The following is a 21,489-nucleotide window of genomic DNA, read 5'->3' on the forward strand; positions in this document are numbered from 1 at the left end:
GGAGGAACACAGCTCAAAGGACCCCAAGACTTTATTTGCTGTTTTCCTTTGTTCCTAATCTTTGGAATATAGGAAAACAGGAACAGAAGGACACTATTTAACCTCTCAAGTGTTGTCAAAATCTTTTGGTCCAATTTAGGATAAAAAATGGAAATATTAAAGATGATTTAGTTTCATTTTTAATAAGTTGTACTTCATAAATCCTTTTAAAATTAATTCACAGGAGTACACAAGATGATTTAACAGAATTTCCCACGTGACTTTATCCTCTCAGTTCAGCAAGAATAGAGCATGCACCGTCAGAATTTAAAGATTATTGAGTTATGTTTTCTGATCACACAGACTTCAATATCACTACTCCTGGAAGATTTGCTTTTTATAAAAATGAAGATATCTTTCATATGAAGACACTGGTCGTTAGAGGTCTGAATGGTTGATATTCTCCTCTCCTTCAGGGCCTTCGGTTCCCCTTTGGGCTTTCATTTCCTGGATTTTTTCTGGCAGACTGTCGAACCAGAATTTCATCCGATGTTCTTTTAGTTTTGTGCCAGGCTCCTGCTTCAGATTTAGCTGCATATACCTTTCTTCATGGTCATAGAGTGGCCAAAACACCAGTCCATCCCCGTTTGGGTATCTGAGGTTGAAGTAATTTAACACACTAATTACATTTCTACACAAGGAAATTCTTGGATAATCAGCAATTGACTCTCCCAAGTCCCCCAGCTCAGTGCATGGTGTGCGATTGAGCCAAAGTTATATCAGATAATTTCAAGATGTGATAGCAGTAGAGGTGCTATAATTAGCCTCAGTGTCTTAATAATCTTTGATGTAGCACCTTATATCGTTGAGACGTCTCAAAGTGTTTTAGAGGATATGCTGAAAAGTGGAGCGACTGTATGTTTTGTGGGTGAAACCCAGTAGCCAATTTATGCACAGCAATGTCCCACAAACAGCCATGGAGTGACCAAATTTATCGGGGGGGGCTTGTTGGCCAGGCTACCGGTAGAAACTCCTTTCTCTTTTCGAATAGCGCTATGGGATCCCTGATTTAACGTCCACCTGAACAGGCAAATGGTCCTCAGTTTAATATCTCTGAAGGACGGGATCTCCAACAATGCAAACCCCTCCCACAGCACTGCAGTGGAATGTCATCTTAAACTACGTGTTTCCAAGTCCTGACTTGGGGCTTGAAACCACAACCGTCCAGACTCCGAAGCAAAAGCATTACCACTGAGCCAAGGCTGAGATGAATTACGAGTTTCTCACAATGGGGTGGGGGGGAATCAAATCAGTAATTCTAGAAAGCTAGTGCACAATATTGCCTATGAATTCATCCTGTTCAGCTTGTACAAAGCCTCTTATATTGCTACAATCTCATTTTATGCAAGAACCTTACACCTGAGAAATGTGACTTTCATCCAATTAGTCTGGTTCGAATTAAAAAGTCTCTGCCACACTTATCTTTTATTTAAGGTTTGCCCAATTTTTAAAATGGTATTGCACCCAGTTACTAATGCATTTACCCATTTCTTGCAAAGTTAGCCCAGTACGACATCATTGTTCTGCTCAAAACAGCTTCCTCCTCCGTCAGATTACCTGCATTAAAATAAAATCAGATTAACATACCATCAAAAGTATCAGAAGGGATCAGTCAGCAATCAAATAACGAATGAGAATTTTGACAGGGTGAATAGGGAAAATCTAATTCCACTGGTCGTCATCATGAATCAGAAATAGCTCCTAAAACAGGGATAATACTGATAATAGATTGGGGAGGAAAAAAAATGTATTTTAAAAAATGTTTATTTCTTACCAGTCATTTTGATAAAAGAATTCCCGAAGTGAGCACCAAAAACAAATATAATGTCATCTCCATGATCAGACTTCACAAAATCTGGCCGGCTGGTTCCATAAATAGTTGGGCGATGCTGAAATTCATACAGGAACACAGAGTTTCCAGCATCTGAGAAGAGCAGAGAGGAAATTAAATGTACAATTTCAATATTCAAATCTCAACCATTGAACTCTTAACACCCTCTTACGCACTATCTTACTTTATAAAAGGCTTTGTTACCGACTTGTTTACAATCTAGACCACCAGCCCTGTAGTTACCCCCACAGTATCCATTATAATAGAGAACACGCCCACCCCACCAAACAGAGCCCCTACCTCTGGCTTGCTTTTGATTGAACTGGGAAAACAGAGGAATCCCATATCATAAAAGTGTTTTTAGGCTGGCAGAGGGTACTTTCTTGCCACCATAGAATCAAGGTGTTGTAGGCAGAGGGAGTCAGTCTTATGTGATTGAGAAGCTGAGTGAACAAGCGCAGCAGGGAACGGCTTGAAGCACCAAATTAGTGGCATGAACCCAGGGTGGAGGGGGGAAAGAAGAGAATAAGCTTCTGGAAGCAGTATTTCCTCCGGCATAATAATAATAGTCCTTACGTTTGGTACAGTGCCTTATTGTGTCAAAGCGCTTCACAGGATTTTGTTGTCAAGTGTAATAATAATAATCCTTGCATTTGATATAGCGCTTTTCACGTCTTTGACAACAACAACAACAACAACAAGATTCCATTTATAAAGCGCCTTTCACGTCAGGAGGACGTCCCAAGGCGCTGCACAGTTGGGTCATGACCCGAGCAGGGGGGAAATGGTCAGGGTGAGGGGAGGGGAGGGAGGGAGCGAGGAGGGGGGAAATGGTCAGGGTGAGGGGAGGGAAGGGAGGGAGCGAGAAGGGGAAGAGAGTCGAGAGGGGAGCTGAAGGCACGGTCAAAGAGAAAGGTTTTGAGACCGGCCTTGAAGGAGGAAAGGGAGGAGGCAAGGCGAAGGCACTGGGGGATAGAGTTCCAGAGCCTCGGGGCTTTGACGTCTCAAAGCGCTTCACAGAATAAACTGTAAAGTGAATTGACTGTATATTTGTGGGCAAAACGCAGAAGCCAATTGCGCACAGTAGTGTCCCACAAACAGTCGTGGATTGAAAATAACCAATTTATTATTGTTTTGTTTTGGAGGGATTATTATTAGGCTCTGTGTGGAGTAAGGAAACTTGCCCAAGGTTTCTCCATGCCTGGAATTGAACCCAGGTATCTCGCTTGCAAGGCAAGTGCTCTAACCACTGAGCTTCAGGACTCCACAGTCTAGTGTAGTGACTTTGAATTTGTAGATGAACATGGTAGCCAGTTTGTGCACAATAATATCCCAGAAATAGAAACTCCCTTCTCTTTTCAAACAGTACAATGGGATCTTTAAGGTCCACCTGAACAGGCAGACGAGGCTTGGTTTAACATCTTATCTGAAACTGCATTGGAGAATCAGCCTAGACTGTGAGTTCAAAGTCCTGACGTCATAGGGTTTGAACTCACAACCTTCTGACTCAGAGGCGAGGATGCCACCAACTCAGATCGACAACGCAGAACTCACCTCTGTGCAATTTGGCAGTTCGGATAGTCGGGAACACCATCATGAAATCACCCATTAATTCTTGGTACAGGTCCCGGACCTTGACTCTGTCTTCTATGTCTCCCATATATTCATTTATTGTTAGCTCCAAGAACTCATTTTGAAAAATCTGTTCATAGGAAGCAAATAACAGATTTGCAGTTGTTAGATAAAGCAGACGCACAGTGGACACTGAATAATGTTCACCAACCACTGAGCTCCATGGAGCTGAACTGGTTCCAAGGATGCCCCAAAGTGCTTGACAATGCTGGTTGGGCTGAGACAGGTGAAGAGGGGAAAATGACTGGCAGTGCGGTCAAAGGGATATTTTGAGGGGCACCTTGAAAGAGGGGAAGTGAAGAAGCCAGTTGAAGGACCTGTGAATAATGTACAGTCCTGATTGGCTCGCGTCAGCGCCTCCGCACCTCAGGCGCTGACAGCATCAGCATCCAAGGCTGCACTCTCCACCTCTCAAGGCCATCAGGAACCTCGGGGTTCTGTTCGACCCTGAGTTGTCCTTTCTTCCCCACATCCGCGCCACAACTGGCACCGCCTTCCATCACCTCCGGAACATCGCCAGACTACGGCACTACCTCACCCCTCACATTGCTGAAACTCTGGTCCACGCCTTTATCACCTCAAGGCTGGACTATGGGAACTCTCTCCTCGCCGGCCTTCCCGCCACCTCCCTCCACACTGCAGGTCATTCAGAACTCTGCAGCTCGTGTACTGTCCCGCACCAGACACTGCAACCACATCACTCCCACCCTCGCCCTCGCTCGCCTCCACTGGCTCCCCATCTCACAGAGGATCGAATTCAAGATCCTCATCCTCACCTACAAGGCCATTCATGGCCTTGCACCCTCCTACCTCTCTGACCTACTATCCCCCTACTTACCTGCCCATACCCTCCCTTCCTCTGGCTCCGGTCTGCTCCACGTCCCCTGCCCCAACCGCCCTACCATCAGTGGCCGGGCCTTCAGCCTCTCAGCCCCGAGGCTCCGGAACTCCATCCCCCAGTGCCTTCACCGCTTCCTCCCTTTCCTCCTTCAAGGCCGGTCTCAAGACCTTTCTCTTTGACCGTGCCTTCAGCTCCCCTCTCGACTCTCTACACCCTCCTCGCCCCCTCCCTTCCCTCCCCTCACCCTGACCATTCCCCCTCTCCTCGCTCCCTCCCTTCCCTCCCCTCACCCTGACCATTTCCCCCCCTCCTCGCTCCCTCCCTCCCCTCGCCCTGACCATTTCCCCCTTCCTCGCCCCTCCCTTCCCTCCCCTCACCCTGACCATTTCCCCCTCCTCGCCCCTCCCTTCCCTCCCCTCACCCTGACCATTTCCCCCTCCTCGCTCCCTCCCTCCCCTCACCCTGACCATTTCCCCCCTCCTCGCTCCCTCCCTCCCCTCACCCTGACCATTTCCCCCCTGCTCGGGTCCTGACCCAACTGTCCAGCGCTTTGGGACGTCCTCCCTACGTGAAAGGCGCTCTATAAATGGAATCTTGTTGTTGTTGTTGTACAGGGGATCTACCATTTCTCTTGGAGTGAACTTGATGGCCTACCAGAGCTTTTTCGTCTTCTGTGTATATAATAACAACAATATGTCTGCATATATCATCGGGGAGGGCGGAAGATATGTGGAGACCAAGGCAGCAGCTGCATTGAGCCCATCAAGTTGTGCAAAGGGTATTTGGAACCAAAAGGAATAATAGATTTGGAAACCGAGGGATTGGTTGATTTATTGCTATTCTGAAATTTCCTACAGTACTGCACTTACTGCCTATTGCAATTGCAGCTGCTAATCACACTGGAAGATTCAGTTTAAAATATGAGGCTGAGAACTTACCGACGATAGAAGGCTTTTGAGGAAAGGCAAGAGCACCTCCCGGTCTATTCCTTCCTCCCAGCCTGATAGGTTGAACATCTGTTGAAAAATGCTATATTAAAATCCAAAGTCAAGGTTCAAGATAATGACAGATTCATTCTTCTCAGTTGGTGTACAGCAGTGTATATTCTCAAAATATATAGTGAAGATGACAGATTTCAGTCAATTTAACAATGTAATAAATAATACAATGATGCTTGCATCTACAACAATCCTAGCCTTACTACACTGTCAAGACATCTCAAAGTGCTTCACAAGATTTTACTGTGAAGTGCATGAAATCCTGGATATCTGCAGGTGAAACACAGCAGTCAATTTGCGGGCAGGAATGTCCCACAAATGGCAATGAAGTGAATGATTAATTTTATTGGAGGATTGTTGATCAGGGCACTGGGAGAAATTCCCTGTTCTTTTTAAATAGTGCCATGGGATCCTTGATGTCCACCTGAACAGGAAGAAAGGATCCAGGTTTAATGTTTTGTTTGAAGGACACTACCTCTAACAATGCAGCACACCCACAGCATTGCATTGTTAGTGTAGACTGAGTTTAAAGCCCAAACATGGGGTTTGAACCCACTACCTTCTGACTAAGAGGCGAGAGTGCTACTAACCGAGCCAGGCTGACAAATACAGTGGACATCGATGGTGGAAGTGGGTAGGATTGAGCTCATCCTTTCAGGTAATTGGCCATGCTCACAAAAGAGAAACAGCCATCTGATTGAGACACAGAGGCAGACGGTAGCCATAGAACCACAAGGTGGCTAGAATCAACACTTTAAGAGAGTGAAGAAAATTTTTGGAGAGGAGGAAGAGGAAAAAGCAATCTAAGGATTTTCATTCTCGGGACCTCAAGATAACCTTTGCAGACAAACAAAAGCTAAAATGGCTAAGTCCTGCAGCAAGGTTAATGATAAAAATAATAAAGTTGTATTTGATATAGCGCTATTCACGTTTTCTAGACGTCTCAACGCGTTTCACAGCATATACTGTAAAATGAATTGACTGTATATTTTATGGGCAAAATGCAGCAGTCAATTGCACACAGCAGTGTCCCACAAACAGTCGTGGATTGAGTGACCAAATTTTTATTGTTAATTGTTAGAAAAATAAGGATAAAGTAGAAAACAATCTCACCGTTGGAAGCACCCAGCCAAATTCATGATTGTTGACTCCTAATAGATATGGAACAGCATTGACTGGTTTTGCTGCAAACAGTTCTACAGGGTGTTTAGGAATAAATACACCATCCACTGATGGAGCAACGTGCCATTTTTTACTTATCTGGAAATTTTTTTTAAAAAAAATGGTTAATCAGATGTATTGTGATGATATTCACTGAACCTTAGCTGATCCCTAACTGATCATATTCTGTGGAGTCCTTCCACAAATAGGAAGAAATTACAGTAAAACTTGCATAAGTCTTATCTTTATTCGTCGAATAATCACCTAAGTCTTCCATTAGAGAAAACTTTACATTTGGTCTCTTAGTTCAATGGTATACTGGAGGGAAGAATGATGTGAGAATTACTCAGCATCAAATTCATTCTAACCTTTTAAGGACTTGCCCAAAATGTGAAAATGATGTTCGTTCCAGTTCTTAATGCTAACATATCTCAACTCAATGAGCAGAACATCCAACAAAAAGTTTCAAGCACTTTGTCATACCATCAAGTCTGATAGGTTTATTATTTTGTCCATGGATATTTCTCGAAAGCATGCAAGAATCTCTTGAGATGTGAAAATGATGTTCGTTCCAGTTCTTAATGCTAACATATCTCACCTCAATGAGCAGAACATCCAACAAAAAGTTTCAAGTACTTTGTCATACCATCAAGTCTGTGAGGTTTATTAATTTGTCCACGGATATTTCTCGAAAGCATGTAAGAATCTCTTGAGAATTGTCTGTATTACAATCAGACAAGTTGGCAATCTCCTGTAGAATTTAGAAAAAGGTTAATAAATAGTTAATAAATCTGAACAATAGTGATTTAATAACTTTCAATTGAGGTTTGTAACAGTTATAAGAAGTTATAAATGGGCAAAACGCAAGAAAACAATTGTGCACAGCAGTGTCCAACACACAGTTGCATATTGAGTGACAATTCAAAAAAAAATAATCCTTGCATTTAATATAGCGCTTTTCACGTCTTCGAGACGTCTCAAAACGCTTCACAGAATATACTGTAAAGTGAATTGACCGTATATTTGTGGGCGAAAACGGCAGCCAATTGCGCACAGCAATGTCCCACAAACAGTCGTAGATTGAAAATGACCAATTTATTATTGTTGTGTTTGGAGGGATTATTATTAGGCTCTGTGTGGAGTAAGGAAACTTGCCCAAGGTTTCGCCCTCTGCCTGGAATTGAACTCAGGTCTCTCACTTGCAAAGCGAGTGCTCTAACCACTGAGCTACAGGACTCCACAAGACATGGATTAGAGTAGGTCACTTCTCTGGAGATGAATGGGAAAATTCTTTCATATTACTGAAAATAAATCTGACGGACGACTCCACACCCACCCACAAACACCCAAAAACACAGAAACATCCTCAGTGACTTACCAACGTAATGGATTTGGAATCTTGTATTAAAAACTGTTCCATCACAGTACTTCCACTTTGTGATATTGCCTTATGGAACAAGCCAGAGGACAAGGGAGAAACAATCTGAGGAACAATTAATACAGGAATAGTCAGCTTTGGATTTGGCCAATAGTTCCTCTTCCTCCTTTTCGTAAAATATCAAAGAACATGGTGGAATTACTCACATTTGTAATGCATTGTTTCTGATCAAACCATAATCTACCATCTTTGGTGACAGTGTGGCATTTTCTCTTGGACGATTCAAAATACAATTTAAATTTACATTTTATATTGTGCCTTTCAGGTGAAGAGGACGTCCCAAGGCGCTAGAGAGTCGAAGGTTGATACCCGACCGGGAGAGGGAGGTTGACCCAAAGGGGTGGGGGGGTGAGGAGAAAAGCCCAGTCAAAGAACAAGGTCTTGAGGGTGACCTTGAAGGAGGTAAGGAAAGGGGCAAGTCAAAGGGATTTCAGGATGGAGTTCCAGAGGGTGGGGGCAGCTACATTGAAAGCCCAACCTCTGATAGTGGGTCAGGTACTTGAAACAAGCTAATGCCAGCTGAGCGGAGGGAGCAACCCAGTTTGTAGGTTTTGAGGAGGCTAAAGAGATATGGTGGGATTTAAAGGTAAAGGCAAGGATTTTGCGGGAGAATGTAGATATTCAAATGAAGAGGACCAAGGATAGAACCTTGAGTAATGGTGCAGAGAGGAGAAGCCATTTTCAGATATGAAGAGGAGATAGGTAAGAACAAAACTAAGAAAGGACAGAAGCTTGATGGTAGATCTGAGATAATAGATGGTGGAGAAGGATAGAATGATTGACAATGTCGAAGGTGGCAGAGAGATCAAGAAAAACAAGGCAGCAGAGAGAATCCTGGTCACAGATAGAGAGAACAAGATGAGAGAAATTAAAATCAAAAGAACTGCCATACCTTTTAAGTTAAAGTATTGGAGAGAAGGGACATGTTTATAGGAACTTGATCAAGTGCAAGGATTATTATTAATTATTATTATCATCATTGTCTGGTGAAGACAGGATTGTGATGGTTATGATCCTAGAAGGCTATGATGCCATTCAAACAAATTCCAGCACAAGTCAGCACCTTAATATGAAAGTCGGGAATAAACTGGAAAGATTGGCCAAAAACATGGAAAGGAAACTTACATGCATTGAAACACTCATTGCTCCAGCAGATTCTCCAAATATTGTGACAGAACCTGGGTCACCTCCAAAGACATCTATGTTCCCTTTAACCCATTGAAGGGCCTCCACTTGATCCAGCAAACCCCAGTTTCCAGGCATGTGCTCATCTCCAGTACTGAACGAAAAAAACGTCAGAAGCCACTTACATTGCATTCCGCTAGATAGAAACTGGTCAGAGTACTTTATAAAACATTCATCTAACTTTGAAGACACCCCTCATTATATAACTCAGGTGATAAAACTGCCTTAGAGAGAAAATGAGCCATAGAGACCCAAAGATTCCAGATACAAATTTAATCTGTGGGAAAGTGCTTTTGACAGGATGAAAAATAAAGGGAAAAAACAAAAAAGGAACGACAATTGGTGCTAGTGATCTGGTAATCTCATGGAAAAAGTCATCTCGACTCCTGTGTCTCTTGCTTTAAGTAGTGTTGGTGGTACTCAGTGAAATTCAGTTTCTTATATGTGAGACTGGGGACAAAGTGAATCATCACGTTATTCCTTAGGTTTTGAATCTGAGCCACAATTCTGAATTGAAAGTCTCTTTTTGCTGGTTTTAAGGGTTTCGTGTGAACATTCTATGATTGATTGGGCTGAATCTTGGCAATTATAGGCATTTTCCTAATTTGGCATTAAATTGACAATTTTAGAGTGGCTACAAGAATGCCAATATACAAATATACGGTCAATTCACTTTACAGCATATTCTGTGAAGCGCTTTGAGGCATCTAGAAGACATGAAAAGCGCTATATCAAATGATGCAAGGATTATTATTATTAGAAGTGGAGCTCGGGAACAAATATTTTTGGGGAAGAGCAAAGACTATTTTACAGCTAAATTCGGCCACAAATATAAAGTCAATTCACTTGACACTATATTCTGTGAAGCGCTTGGAGACTTCTGGAAGACGCAATAAGGCGCTATACCAAATGAAAGGATTATTATATTATTAAATGTGCTGCACCTAATTCATGAGTATTTGATCTTGTGGCATTAGATGGCACCTGGCACCCAATGAATTGAATTCCAACAAGTGCTTTCAGGAGAGGAGGGGAGAATATTCGAGATGGGAGAAAAATAGCACCTAAGGTTAATTATTCATATTTACCTGAGAAACCCAAGTATTCCCAATCTGTACTGGATTGTCACGACCACTACATCTCCATAGGCTGCGAGGGCAGAGCCATCATAGATGGAAGCTCCTCCAATTGAAAATCCACCCCCATGGATGAACACCATAACCTGGCAAACATTTGAAATCAGAAAATAACATGTTCTTCTTTAAAAATGCAGAGCAATATTACGTCAGAATATTCATATCATAAAAAAACAAGAAAGACAATTGGTGTGTTAAGGGTTAAGGTTAGGTACCCTCAATAGCCCCCAAAAGTACAACAACAACTCGCATTTATGCCCTTCATGCAGGGTAGAGTCTTAGAGCACAGATCAGAAATTCAACATACTAGATATTGTCCTAAATTCCAAAGATATACAGCCAAACCATCATCCTTCCCCAAATCTCATTCAACCCTGATCTGCTAACCTCTGCTTCCGGTCCTAGCATTCCACAAACTATTATTTTCATTGCATATTTACCCATTTTCATTTATACCAGGACTTCTTAAACATCTGAAATTTGGTTTGGATTCGAACACGTAACAGGAATTCAGATCTTTTGATGGAAGACAGTGATAATTTCTGCTTAATCTGCCAAGTTGTTTTGGAAGTCTAAGAAATATCATTATGTCATATACTTACAGGCAGCTTTCTGATCCTTTCCCCTGGCCCAATCGGTGTCATTATGTTTAGATACAGACAGTCTTCACTGATTGTTAGGGGAGGAAATTGTATTTGCATCATTTCAGCAAGAATTTCACTAATTTGTAGACTTTGTAGACACCTAGAGCAATAGAATGAGAGGGAAGTTAAAGAAAAATAAATATGTGTAGAAGAGGTAATAGACCTAGAAAAGTATCAAAATATGTTTCAGCCCTTCAATTCTAATTGAAGAAAATAGATGTGAAAAGAACTATTGGTTTCTGAAACTTATAACTCAAGATAAAAGTTTATTATTAGATTCAAAGTTACGCTGCACGAGAGTCTTAAACTAAAAATTGCTAAACCATTCTGCAGTCAGACTTTCTGCAAGTCAGGAGCCCTTCACTTGTTGTACATCTGCAGACTAACATTCTTACAGTGGAGGGTTCTTGGTTGAATTCCTTATTCCGGTCCATGCTTCTGGAGGTTGGGGTGGAGCGAACCTCAAGGATCCAACTGGTGGCTTTGCAAAGGGAATATATAAATACTGATAGACTGGACTGTCCATTCCTTTCACCGTCACCTGCTTTCCCTCCAATTGGCCGTACTTTGTCACAACAATTGGGTTATTATCTCTGTGTGCTGCAGAGAAATCAAACAACTTCAGTTACTTCACAAATTGTAGTTACTTCCCTCCTTTGTCAGTCATTTTCTTTCTCCCCCCCCCCACTCCTAACATGTTACAGCACAGAAACGATCCATTTAGCCCACTTTGTCCATGCTACTACTTTCATTCCACACGAGCTTCCACCCTTCCTAATCCCCTCTTCCACCCCCTTCTATTATTGTTGATGTATTCCTTTCGCCTTATGTTTGTCAAATGGTTTACCTACTTTTAGATTCAATACCCAATTTATTAATAAAATATTTAACAAATAGATGTCAGTATTATCAGCCTCAACATTAAGATATAATTCACATTTTAATTTCCTTATTCAAGCCGACAATGTGATGGAGAGCCCATACGAGGACACCGGTATACATTGCAATGGGCCATTCTCAAAGCTTCCCACTGCCCCTTTTTTAAAAAACAAATGTTTTGTCCTGTATGAGCAACTAGGATTTGAATTAGGGCAGGATTCCAAATTTCTGCAATAATCTTACATTTTGTGACAACGGCCTCAGAGCTAAAACCACAAGAAGTGTCGGTACTCTATGCCAAGCAAATCATTCCAAGGTCACATTTGAGAACGCGTTCTTTGAGGAACTCGGTACTGCAGTGCACTGCACTGGAACTCCAACCCACTGAGAGAGCATCACATGTGTATCCCTGTGGGTATTGTGAGTTTGATTTGACAGCCTCGGCGGTGAAGATGCAGTTCATACCGTGCGGATGCAGATCAGATTATACAGATGCATTCAAGAGGAAACTAGAACTTCACGTGAGGGAGAAGGAAAATGTAGATGGGTGTGGGAGGGAGGGAGGGAGGGAGGGAGGAGGAGTGGAGACTTCTGTGGATTATAAGCACTGTTATAGACTGGTAGGAGAGAGTTTCGGAGCTGTACATTAATGTGGGATGTCTTCCCTATGTGACAGGCAATATACAAATATAATTTGTTGTTGTTCGTCAATCTTTGAGCAGATCGCGAGCCCCCAGGCCCTACTTCCATCCTAAAAGTTACAAAAGTTCAGTTTGTAAACAAAATAATATTTTATGAATAGCTTTAAGGATCTTGAAAAATAAAGTTTGGGGGTAAAAGTGGCAATAAATATATATATATATATATATATAGGCTTGACACGGAGGGCAAGAGTGAGTGCCTGTGTTCATGTCCGTCATTTGCTCCGAGAAGTAAGAGAAACCATTACAAAAGTGACTGTCCGTATTGTTCTCAAGTCACCACCTGCAGTTCCAGCCGATGGCACTGGTCCCCGGAGCCCGAGGCTCAGACCCCCGGGGTCGGCATTGCGCTCTGAGCCGATTATTCAGGTCGACTGCGATCGCCCCGCAGTGACCCGTCACTGTTACCCGCAGTGGGTGGTGTGTGCGGTGTTCAGGTTTTCTTACCTGCAAAGGCTCCCCCGGGACTCCACCACACCAGCAGCGCGCACAGCAGGTGTGCGGACACACTGCGGACTGACATGCCGGTGCGGACTGACATGCCGGTGCCGGTGCGGGCTGACAGGTCGGTGCGGGCTGACAGGTCGGTGCGGGCTGACAGGTCGGTGCGGACTGACAGGTCGGTGCGGACTGACAGGTCGGTGCGGGCTGACAGGTCGGTGCGGGCTGACAGGTCGGTGCGGACTGACAGGTCGGTGCGGGCTGACAGGTCGGTGCCGGTGCGGACTGACAGGTCGGTGCGGGCTGACAGGTCGGTGCGGGCTGACAGGTCGGTGCGGACTGACAGGTCGGTGCGGACTGACAGGTCGGTGCGGACTGACAGGTCGGTGCGGGCTGACTGGCCGGTGCCGGTGCGGACTGACAGGTCGGTGCGGTCTGACTGGTCGGTGCGGGCTGACAGGTCGGTGCCGGTGCGGACTGACAGGTCGGTGCGGTCTGACTGGTCGGTGCGGGCTGACAGGTCGGTGCGGGCTGACAGGTCGGTGCGGGCTGACTGGTCGGTGCCGGTGCGGGCTGACTGGCCGGTGCGGGCTGACAGGTCGGTGCGGGCTGACAGGTCGGTGCGGACTGACAGGTCGGTGCGGGTTTTAGTTGTTTGCACTTTCCGAGAATCAAAGCAATGTAAAGGATCAGTTTCTGAACCGCCCCCAAGTGAACCCGGAAGGTTCCGCCCGGTGACGGCCAACAAACAGCGGCTCTTGAACTGAGCGAAAGGGAAGACTTCCTTCGACCGGGAATCCGCAATATGTGTTTGAGAAAATTGCACAATTTCGGGGCAGTCACCGACCTCCGCAGCACCGGTCAGTGACTGAGGATCCGCGGCCACTGCTTTTATTGGGTGAGACCTCCTGTCAGTTGACAATCACATTCCGCTGACGCTGCGGGAGACGGGGACGGGGATAGCAATCCGCACAGTGTGGCCCACGGACTTCAGTCTCTGGGGCTGAAGATGGCTGATCCAAGTGCTGTATAATTCTACAATCCTATGAGCGACCAATCCAATGCTTTGTTCTCTTTAAATTTGTCTCCAACCTCCTCCTTCCCTATGTCAATAGCTGCCATTCGATTCCCTAACTTCCCCTCACAGGCTGCAGATCATCCACCCCCCCCCCCCCCCCACCAGGCTCTGACCCCATCGCCCTCTTTGATCGGGACACCCTCCCACCCTCTACCCCCCCCCCTCCCCCCCCCCCACCCCACCCCACCCCACCCCTCCCACCCCACCCCTCCCTCATGCTCAGGTCCCCACATCTGACTGTTCAGCGCTTTCGAACGTCCTCCCGATGTGAAAGGCACTCCATGAATGTAATTTTGTTGTTGTTGTTGTACACCTAACTACACTATTATTCCTATTGTTTTAATTAGTCTCCTTTGTAAAAACAAACTGAGACAAAATATTGGTTCAGTATTTCAGGTACTTAATGATCTCCTGTGAGCTTGTTCCCTTCGTCACTTAGTGCTGCTATCCCTAACAGCGCTCTTAGACACAATCCTTCGTGAAGGGCGCTCTACTAATGCAAGTTGTTGTTGTACCTCGGCTATTCTTCTATTTCTAATATATGTAGAGAACACCTTACTAGTTATTTTTATATTTTTTGATTTTTACTCACAAATCCTCTTTGCCATTCTAATTGTCTTTTTAACCTCTTTCCTAAGCGTGTGGTATACACTTTGCCTTCTCTGTTATCTGTTTTTGATTTTCATACAGACTTGTTTCTTAGATTCAGTTTTATCATCACTCCCTTATTCATCCATGGTATCTCATTGTTAGATAATTTCCCTTTATTTCTCAATATAATATGCTTCTTCTGTGGCTTTCCTATTTCATGTTTAAATACTTTCCATTGCTGCTTAATGCCTTCATTTGCCAATTTACTTTGTCTTGTTCATTTCTTTAGTGACTAGCGTTGGCAGTGGGTTTGTCCAAATGGGGCATGACAGCAAACTTGAAGCATCCTCACCTAAATTTCACACACCTACATTTCCCAAACCGGGGAAGAGGGTAGCAGCCAGGTGATTTCCACCTCCACGACCACTCTCAAGAACACTTAACCTTCCCATCTTTCACCGTCCCTGAGTTTTGTTACTTTAACCATGTTTATGATGGGTATTTAAAATGCATTCTGTATTGAGTATAAAGCTTGTGGTGTTTTATTGCCTATTATAAATCTGTTTCAGTTTAAAATGCACTTCAAGACGAACAGCAGTTATTCAATCCGTCACAGTTAGTTTAACATTTGCATTTATACGGTCTGTTCAGTTTGAGTCTGAATATTTATTACACCACATATTTATTCAATGCTGTTAATATTTCCTTAATTTCTTGTCATTTCAACAAGTAATCCAGATGTGCAGCCAACTTTACTGAACTCTGACTGCATTTCATTACTGATATCAGGTATGTACTCTTGGTCCAAATGGCCACTGTTGACTTTTCTGTGTTTTACATTTTTGGCACTGGTGTTTGGCTCTGGTTCCAGGCTGTGCTTTGTTTTTTATACCCTAAAGGACTCCCTTTCTGCTGTCCAATGTTTCCAGTTTTCTGATTCAGGAGTCTTTTGCTGGTTTTCCTTTTGCTACATTCCTTATTCTTCCTGGGATTCGGTGATTTATGTTTTCAATCTTTTAACCAAAAAAGTGGCAATCAGCAATCAAGCAGATCAACATCTAAAACACTACCAGGTCTGTTCAAGAATCGCAAGGCATTTTTATGATTTTAAAGAATTCCATTCCATCATTGACTCTGGTTCTGAGATGAGTTTTGCTGACCTGATTCCAGGTTATATTTTGCATACGTCTCTGTCTAGTGGTATTTATTCTGCTGTTTTTACTTAAAGTGGAGATTAAGTGGATGCTGAATTCTCGCTCTATGCCCATTGACATAGTCTTATGCTTACATGATAGGTTACCGATTGTGATCATCTCATTGAACAGATTTTTAAGGAATAATCCTTAATTTAATGTTGTAAAATTCTATATTCTGTATAATAATCTAAGCAACAAAAAGATAGCATTTATTATTTAATTGTTTAAATCATTTACAGTTTATAATGTACAATAATATGGTAACCAAGCCAACATGAAGATTAACCACCCAATTAACTATTGGAAGTTATCAAACCCATGCTGTTGGTGATGTGGGAATGCTGGATGGGATATTGTAAAAGGGAGCTTTATTCTGCCTCTAACCTGAGCTGCAGTTGATCTGGGAGTGCTGGATGAAATAGTGGAAAGGGAGGTTTGCTCTATATCTAGCCTGAAGTGTAGTGTTAAACAGTATTTCAATGTTTGATATTGACACTGGATAAAACCCTTCCTTGGTGTTGTATACTTTGATAGCACTGTTTAGTGTAGGCTGTGTAGAGATTTGCTGTTTCACATATGCTACAAAAAGCTACATCTAGAAATATATTGGCCTGGTGGCTGTGGGGAACAACAAACGTTTGGAGAACTTAACTGGAAGAAGAATCCATACAATAGTTCTGTGAAAGTTAACACAGTAAAGTTGCCTCCCCAGAAGGACAAGTGCTCTTACCTAATTCTCTTTGTCACAGGATGGCAAGAGACAGGTTTGGGGACCCCAGTGTGCATTGGGGTGGCTGCTGTAGTTTAAAGAGTCATAGAATTATACAACACATAAGGAGGCCATTTGGCCCATTGTGTCTGTGCCAGCTTTTTGAAAAGGGCTTCCAAATCAATCCCACTCTCTCCCCTAACCCTGTAAACTTGTCCGCCCCAAATAATTATCTATTTCTCACTTAAAAGTTGTTTAACCTGTTTTTGGCTTGTCCCCCCTCCCAGGAGCTTCTGTGATGTTGTAGCAATGACCAAGACATACTTCCTCATTCATTATTATTTATTTATTTTCAAATTCCAGCGAATCGTGAGATGCTGGAGCTGCTTTACACACGTACATCCAGCTTCTCCGCCTCTTGTATTCGCTGGAGGCTGAGGTGCGGCTGCTTACTGGAGCAGGTCTGGCCACCTTTGCCTTCAACAACATCAGCCACCAGTGAGCCATTGCACAGGCAGGTTGGGTCCTGTGGAAAACTCTGCAGCCACTCCTCCAGTTACAGAACCAACTATGTCAAGTCAACATTGCATTCCAGGTACTGCTAAACCATCTCACATCAGGCACCGCTCAGCCACATCATCAAATCTCTCAGAATAAACATTAAACAACATCAAACAACTTGCATTTATTCTACATCATAGCGCCCTTCATGTAGAATAAGGCCTCAGAGTGCTTTACAGTGGCAAGGGGGAGGTGACCATAGGCACAGTCAAAGCTACACCAAGAGCAGCTGTACGTATACCAGGAGCAATGTACTGCATCTGCTCCCAGGAGCCAGCTATGGACATACCCCATTAGGTAAGTGGGGCAGAGGGAGAGCCTGCAAACCACGGAGCCAATGGGTAATACATGCAATAAGCAGTGAATCAGGAATCTGCAGAAATAAGAAGCAGCTCGGAGTCTGTGATGTGTAGAGAGAGAGAGCGAGAGAGAACCACAGAAGCCACAAAGAACCTGGGTAATTCAAAACTGCCCAGAAACAATTGGTAAACAAAGGAACCATTTGTGGATTTATTATGGCACCAATTCAATCTGTGTGGGACATAGTTGATAGGGCAGGGCTGTGTGGCACCTCCTTTATTCTCTAGTAGTGTCTCATTCTCCTGGTGAATATTGATCTAGCTAACAATCCGTAAGGATCAAGTTAAGAACCTTTAAGTGTGAATAATCTCTACCATACACAGCTCACGTAAGCATTGCAGATTATTCCAATGGGCTGTTACTAAGGGTACTTCATTGGCTCATTTAATTTTTTTTAAAAGTCTTGCTACAAGTTGTGAAATACAAAGGTCAAACTTTTACGGGTTGTGAAAGAGAGTAGGGTACAACATTATTAGATAGTGTGATGAAACAGTGCAAAGTCATCAATTAAATATTAACTGCATCAATAAAAACACTTCACAGTAATCTGGAGCCCATGTCATAGGACTGCTTCAGTGGGTGAAATGTCAGATGTTCCACTCCTGAAGTCATAAGAGTTTTCCAAATTATAATGAATTTTCCTATGATGGGATAAGTTGCCCCACTTCCCAATTGCTGTTCTTTCCTTGTGCTCTATTCTTTCTCTTCAACTGTTTTCGATCTCACGTTTAAATGTTATGGTCTCAGCCACTTGTACCTACATCCTGGCAGTAAAACAAGAGGGCAGAGTTCAGGGTGTGAAGATCAACTTCAGAACAGATATTGGGAACTATATCTTTATACTGAGGGTAATCGGGATGTCCTCCTGACATGAAAGGCACTATACAAATGTAATCTTGTAATTGTTGTAATTTATAGCTGGAAAGGGTTACGAGGGAGGTGGTTAAAGCCAGACCCTGGACTTGTTTAAGAAATGGCTTGAAGCTGCAATGTCTTTACATAAGATTAAACCAAGAAGTGTTGGTATCAGTTTACAGCAGCAGATATATCTCCAAAGAGCAATCACATCAATGCAATTCTAAATATACCCTATCACAATATCTGGAACACAACACAGCATAGGTTCAAGTTTGCACCTTGGGTTGGATACGGCCATAATTAACTCCGAGAACTCGAATCCAGCCAGTCTGATTGGATAAAGGTCTCTTATTGCTATATGATATAATTCTTGCATTTGTCTTATCACATCATTGAAACTTTGAAGAACTTAAAAGGATTTACTGTAGAGTGTAGTGATTGCTTATTTGTGGATGGAGACAACCTTCTGAATCGGAAGCAAGAGTACAACCAACTGAGGCAGGTTCAGGACTCAATGTAACTGAATATTATCCTTTCGCATCTGTGACACTGGTATAAATCCAGTCCAGATTGATGGATAAATGTTTCCATTCATTGATGAGGAGTGTGCTGAACACATGCTGAATTAATCAGCAGGTCTGACACGCCCGAGACCAGAATAATATGCTACTGATAGTTACCTTAGAGATTGCGTGCAATATCATTAATTAGAAAGAACCATATCAGTATGTTTGTTTCGGGATAAAGATGCTTGTGGATGTGCTGGAACATTCCAAAGCAAAGGATGTGCTTGCCCTGGCTGTGGACTGTATCGCAAGACTGGTACGTACCAGAGCAGGTAACCTTGTCTGCTGAGAACAAAGCTATTTGCTCCCTGTAGAGTAAAATATATACGGTCAATTCACTTTACAGTCTATTCTGTGAAGCGCTTTGAGACATCAAGAAGATGTGAAAAGCACTATATCAAATGCAAGGATTATTATTATTATTAAAATTGGAAACCAACAGTAAGATACCAGTCTGATGCTGAAATATATTGCGAGTTCAATGTAATTTTGGATCTGTTCAGGGTATGTCTGGAAATTGATGCTGATAAAATGTGAACATAGCTCCTGACACCTCAGCTAAAATAAACAGTCACACTAACTCAATATTTTCAGGACATAGCTGATAGTGTCAGATCTGACAGCGCTCCACACAGCAACAAAAGATCATCTCTTTTGGTTTGTCCTTGATCTTGTGTTAATTTCCCAGCTGCTGATGAGCTATTGTGTTTGTGTCCAGGAGTTCCGGCTGCCATTGTGTCTGCAAATGTTGTGCATTTGCTGTGTGACCTCTTGTCCAGTCCTGAAGAGCAGGCCCAGGGCTCGGCCGCTATCGCCCTTGGCTTCCTCAGCTTCCACCACCAGGCGGAGAGGCAGTTGCTGAAACGGTAAGTAACTGAATGCAGTTCAGCATCACTGAGTCACATTCTAGCTTGCTTCAATTGTAAGACATCAGTTCATAGGCTGGCTCGATGGGCAGATGTCTGGGGTACAGAGCAGTGCAATGTTCTGGAGACTTGAATCAATTGTCACTGGTCAGGTTCCAATTAACTGGAAGCCCGAAAATGTGTTTCCCATATACAAGAAAGTTGACAGGACAATGCCTGGCAACTCCAGACCCTTTAGCCTGACCTCAATAACGGTGAAACTGATGGAGTTAATGATTGGAAAGAAAATTGAATTTTACATCTATAAAAATGACTTGACAAATGTCTGCCAACATGGATTCAAAAGGAACAAATCTCGTCTGATCAACCTCATTGATGTTTTGAGGAGTTGACATCGTAAACTGACTGTAGGGGAAGCCATATATGGTACCTGTAGTATTTTAGGCTAGGATGTGGGATGCCCTGCCAGAGTGATGATGATGCAGAATCTGTATTCATTTTCAAAAGAGAATTAGATAATTAAAAAGGGGTGAGTTACTGGGGTATGGGAAAAGGGCAGCTAAATGGGACTGAATGGATTGCTCTTAAAAGGGTAAAGACATGGGCTGAATGCTCTTCTGTGCTGTAAATTTCTGTGGTTCTGTGGAACAGGAATAGGGGCTATTCCTTAAATTATGACCGATTGTTTCATCCTGTCTGTTTACACTCCCTGTCTGTGAACTAGGTGCCGACTGGAGCTTCAGCTCATGAGGATCCTCCTTCACTACAATAGGCACCACAAGCTGGCCAGCACTTTCCTAGATAGATGGAAACACGTGAAGGAGTTGGGGCTCTCTCCTCTCTGGTACGCTGAGGCAGTTCACACTTTAGAAAGGGAATTAGCCAAACATTTGAAAAGGAAAAAAAGACAATGGAGAAGGGGCTGAAAGAGCTACTCTTTCACACTGGACTGAATCATCTCCTTTCGTGCTGTAAAATAATCCCTCCAAAAAATAATAATTTGGTCACTCAATCCATGACTGTTCTGTAGGACACTGCTGTGTGCAATTGGCTGCTGTGTTTCCCCCACAAAATACACAGTCAATTCATTTTGCAGTATATCCTATGAAGCGCTTGGAGGCATCTCAATAACGTGATAGCTGTATCAAATGTAAGAATTATAATTATTGTTGTATAAAATTGTATGATTTGATGATTCAATGACCAACCCACAGCCTCCTGTAATTGATATGTAAGGACCCAGCATACTTCCCTGTGAAGTGCACAAATATTTTAATTGTACATGTTCCATTTCAACGGACAAGAAGATCAGCGTGCCTATCCCACTGGATCACAAGTCTTTATCTCAAGGCAAGGCGCCACCTGGTAAGATTTAATTATTGTACAGAATGAGTTAATTTGTTATGTCCAACTGTGCTGCTCACGGCAGTTTATTTCTCCAGTAAGCACAAGGTGTAGTTGCTGAGCAACTCTTGCTGCATCAACATGAGAACTTTTGAGTGTAAATGGATGCCTCTTCTGCAAACCTGAGACTGCAGCAGACCACAGTGTAACCATACTCCAGCAAAAGCCAGCACTGGAGGATCGCAGTAAACCAAACCACACACTAACGTACGTGGTAACAGAGAGCCACTGTCCCTGTGAAGAGCACTACCTGCTTTATTTCTCGTGTCTTCCTTTTGATCTAACTTCTCGTCTTCCGCAGATTCTGATGGTTGTTTCATGACAACATTTGCAAAGTAGCAAAACAAACAAAATATAGAAAGACATCACTAAAG

General features: G+C 43.1%; 2 protein-coding genes across 2 annotated transcripts; one reads left to right on the forward strand and one right to left on the reverse strand.

The window, feature by feature from the left end:
• Nucleotides 1-166: 166 nt before the first annotated feature.
• On the reverse strand, nt 167-13,482 carry LOC103188053 (fatty acyl-CoA hydrolase precursor, medium chain). The gene is made up of 13 exons (XM_007907877.2): nt 12,933-13,482; nt 11,301-11,505; nt 10,864-11,005; nt 10,214-10,347; nt 9,066-9,219; nt 7,881-7,985; nt 7,149-7,253; nt 6,455-6,601; nt 5,282-5,359; nt 3,425-3,572; nt 1,814-1,963; nt 1,524-1,596; nt 167-634 (listed from the first exon to the last, which is right to left on the reverse strand). The coding sequence occupies exons 1-13, from the start codon at nt 13,024-13,026 to the stop codon at nt 418-420; spliced, it is 1,752 nt and encodes a 583-aa protein (XP_007906068.2). The 5' UTR covers nt 13,027-13,482; the 3' UTR covers nt 167-417.
• Nucleotides 13,434-21,469, forward strand: LOC103188054 (ankyrin and armadillo repeat-containing protein-like). Its single transcript, XM_042340229.1, has 7 exons — nt 13,434-13,482; nt 13,525-13,824; nt 15,326-15,384; nt 16,864-17,095; nt 19,564-19,711; nt 20,436-20,555; nt 21,154-21,469. Exons 4-7 carry the CDS (start codon nt 17,071-17,073, stop codon nt 21,167-21,169), a joined length of 309 nt encoding a protein of 102 aa, XP_042196163.1. The 5' UTR covers nt 13,434-13,482; nt 13,525-13,824; nt 15,326-15,384; nt 16,864-17,070; the 3' UTR covers nt 21,170-21,469.
• The last annotated feature ends 20 nt before the right edge of the window (nt 21,470-21,489 follow it).

This window comes from Callorhinchus milii, unplaced genomic scaffold, assembly GCF_018977255.1.
Source record: "Callorhinchus milii isolate IMCB2004 unplaced genomic scaffold, IMCB_Cmil_1.0 Scaffold14, whole genome shotgun sequence".
NCBI lineage: Eukaryota > Metazoa > Chordata > Chondrichthyes > Chimaeriformes > Callorhinchidae > Callorhinchus > Callorhinchus milii.

What these genes read in the sequence shown, in the direction of transcription:
- LOC103188054 (XM_042340229.1), top strand. Translation starts at nt 17,071, where the DNA reads ATGTCAAGTCAACATTGCATTCCAG. An exon ending in AAGTCAACATTGCATTCCAG is followed by an intron (nt 17,096 to 19,563) that starts GTACTGCTAAAC and finishes GTTTGTGTCCAG; the next exon opens with GAGTTCCGGCTGCCATTGTG. An exon ending in GAGAGGCAGTTGCTGAAACG is followed by an intron (nt 19,712 to 20,435) that starts GTAAGTAACTGA and finishes TCTGTGAACTAG; the next exon opens with GTGCCGACTGGAGCTTCAGC.
- LOC103188053 (XM_007907877.2), bottom strand. Translation starts at nt 13,026, where the DNA reads ATGTCAGTCCGCACCGGCATGTCAGTCCGCAGTGTGTCCGCACACCTG. An exon ending in TCAACCAAGAACCCTCCACT is followed by an intron (nt 11,006 to 11,300) that starts GTAAGAATGTTA and finishes CTATTGCTCTAG; the next exon opens with GTGTCTACAAAGTCTACAAA. An exon ending in TTCTTTTATCAAAATGACTG is followed by an intron (nt 1,597 to 1,813) that starts GTAAGAAATAAA and finishes ATTTTAATGCAG; the next exon opens with GTAATCTGACGGAGGAGGAA.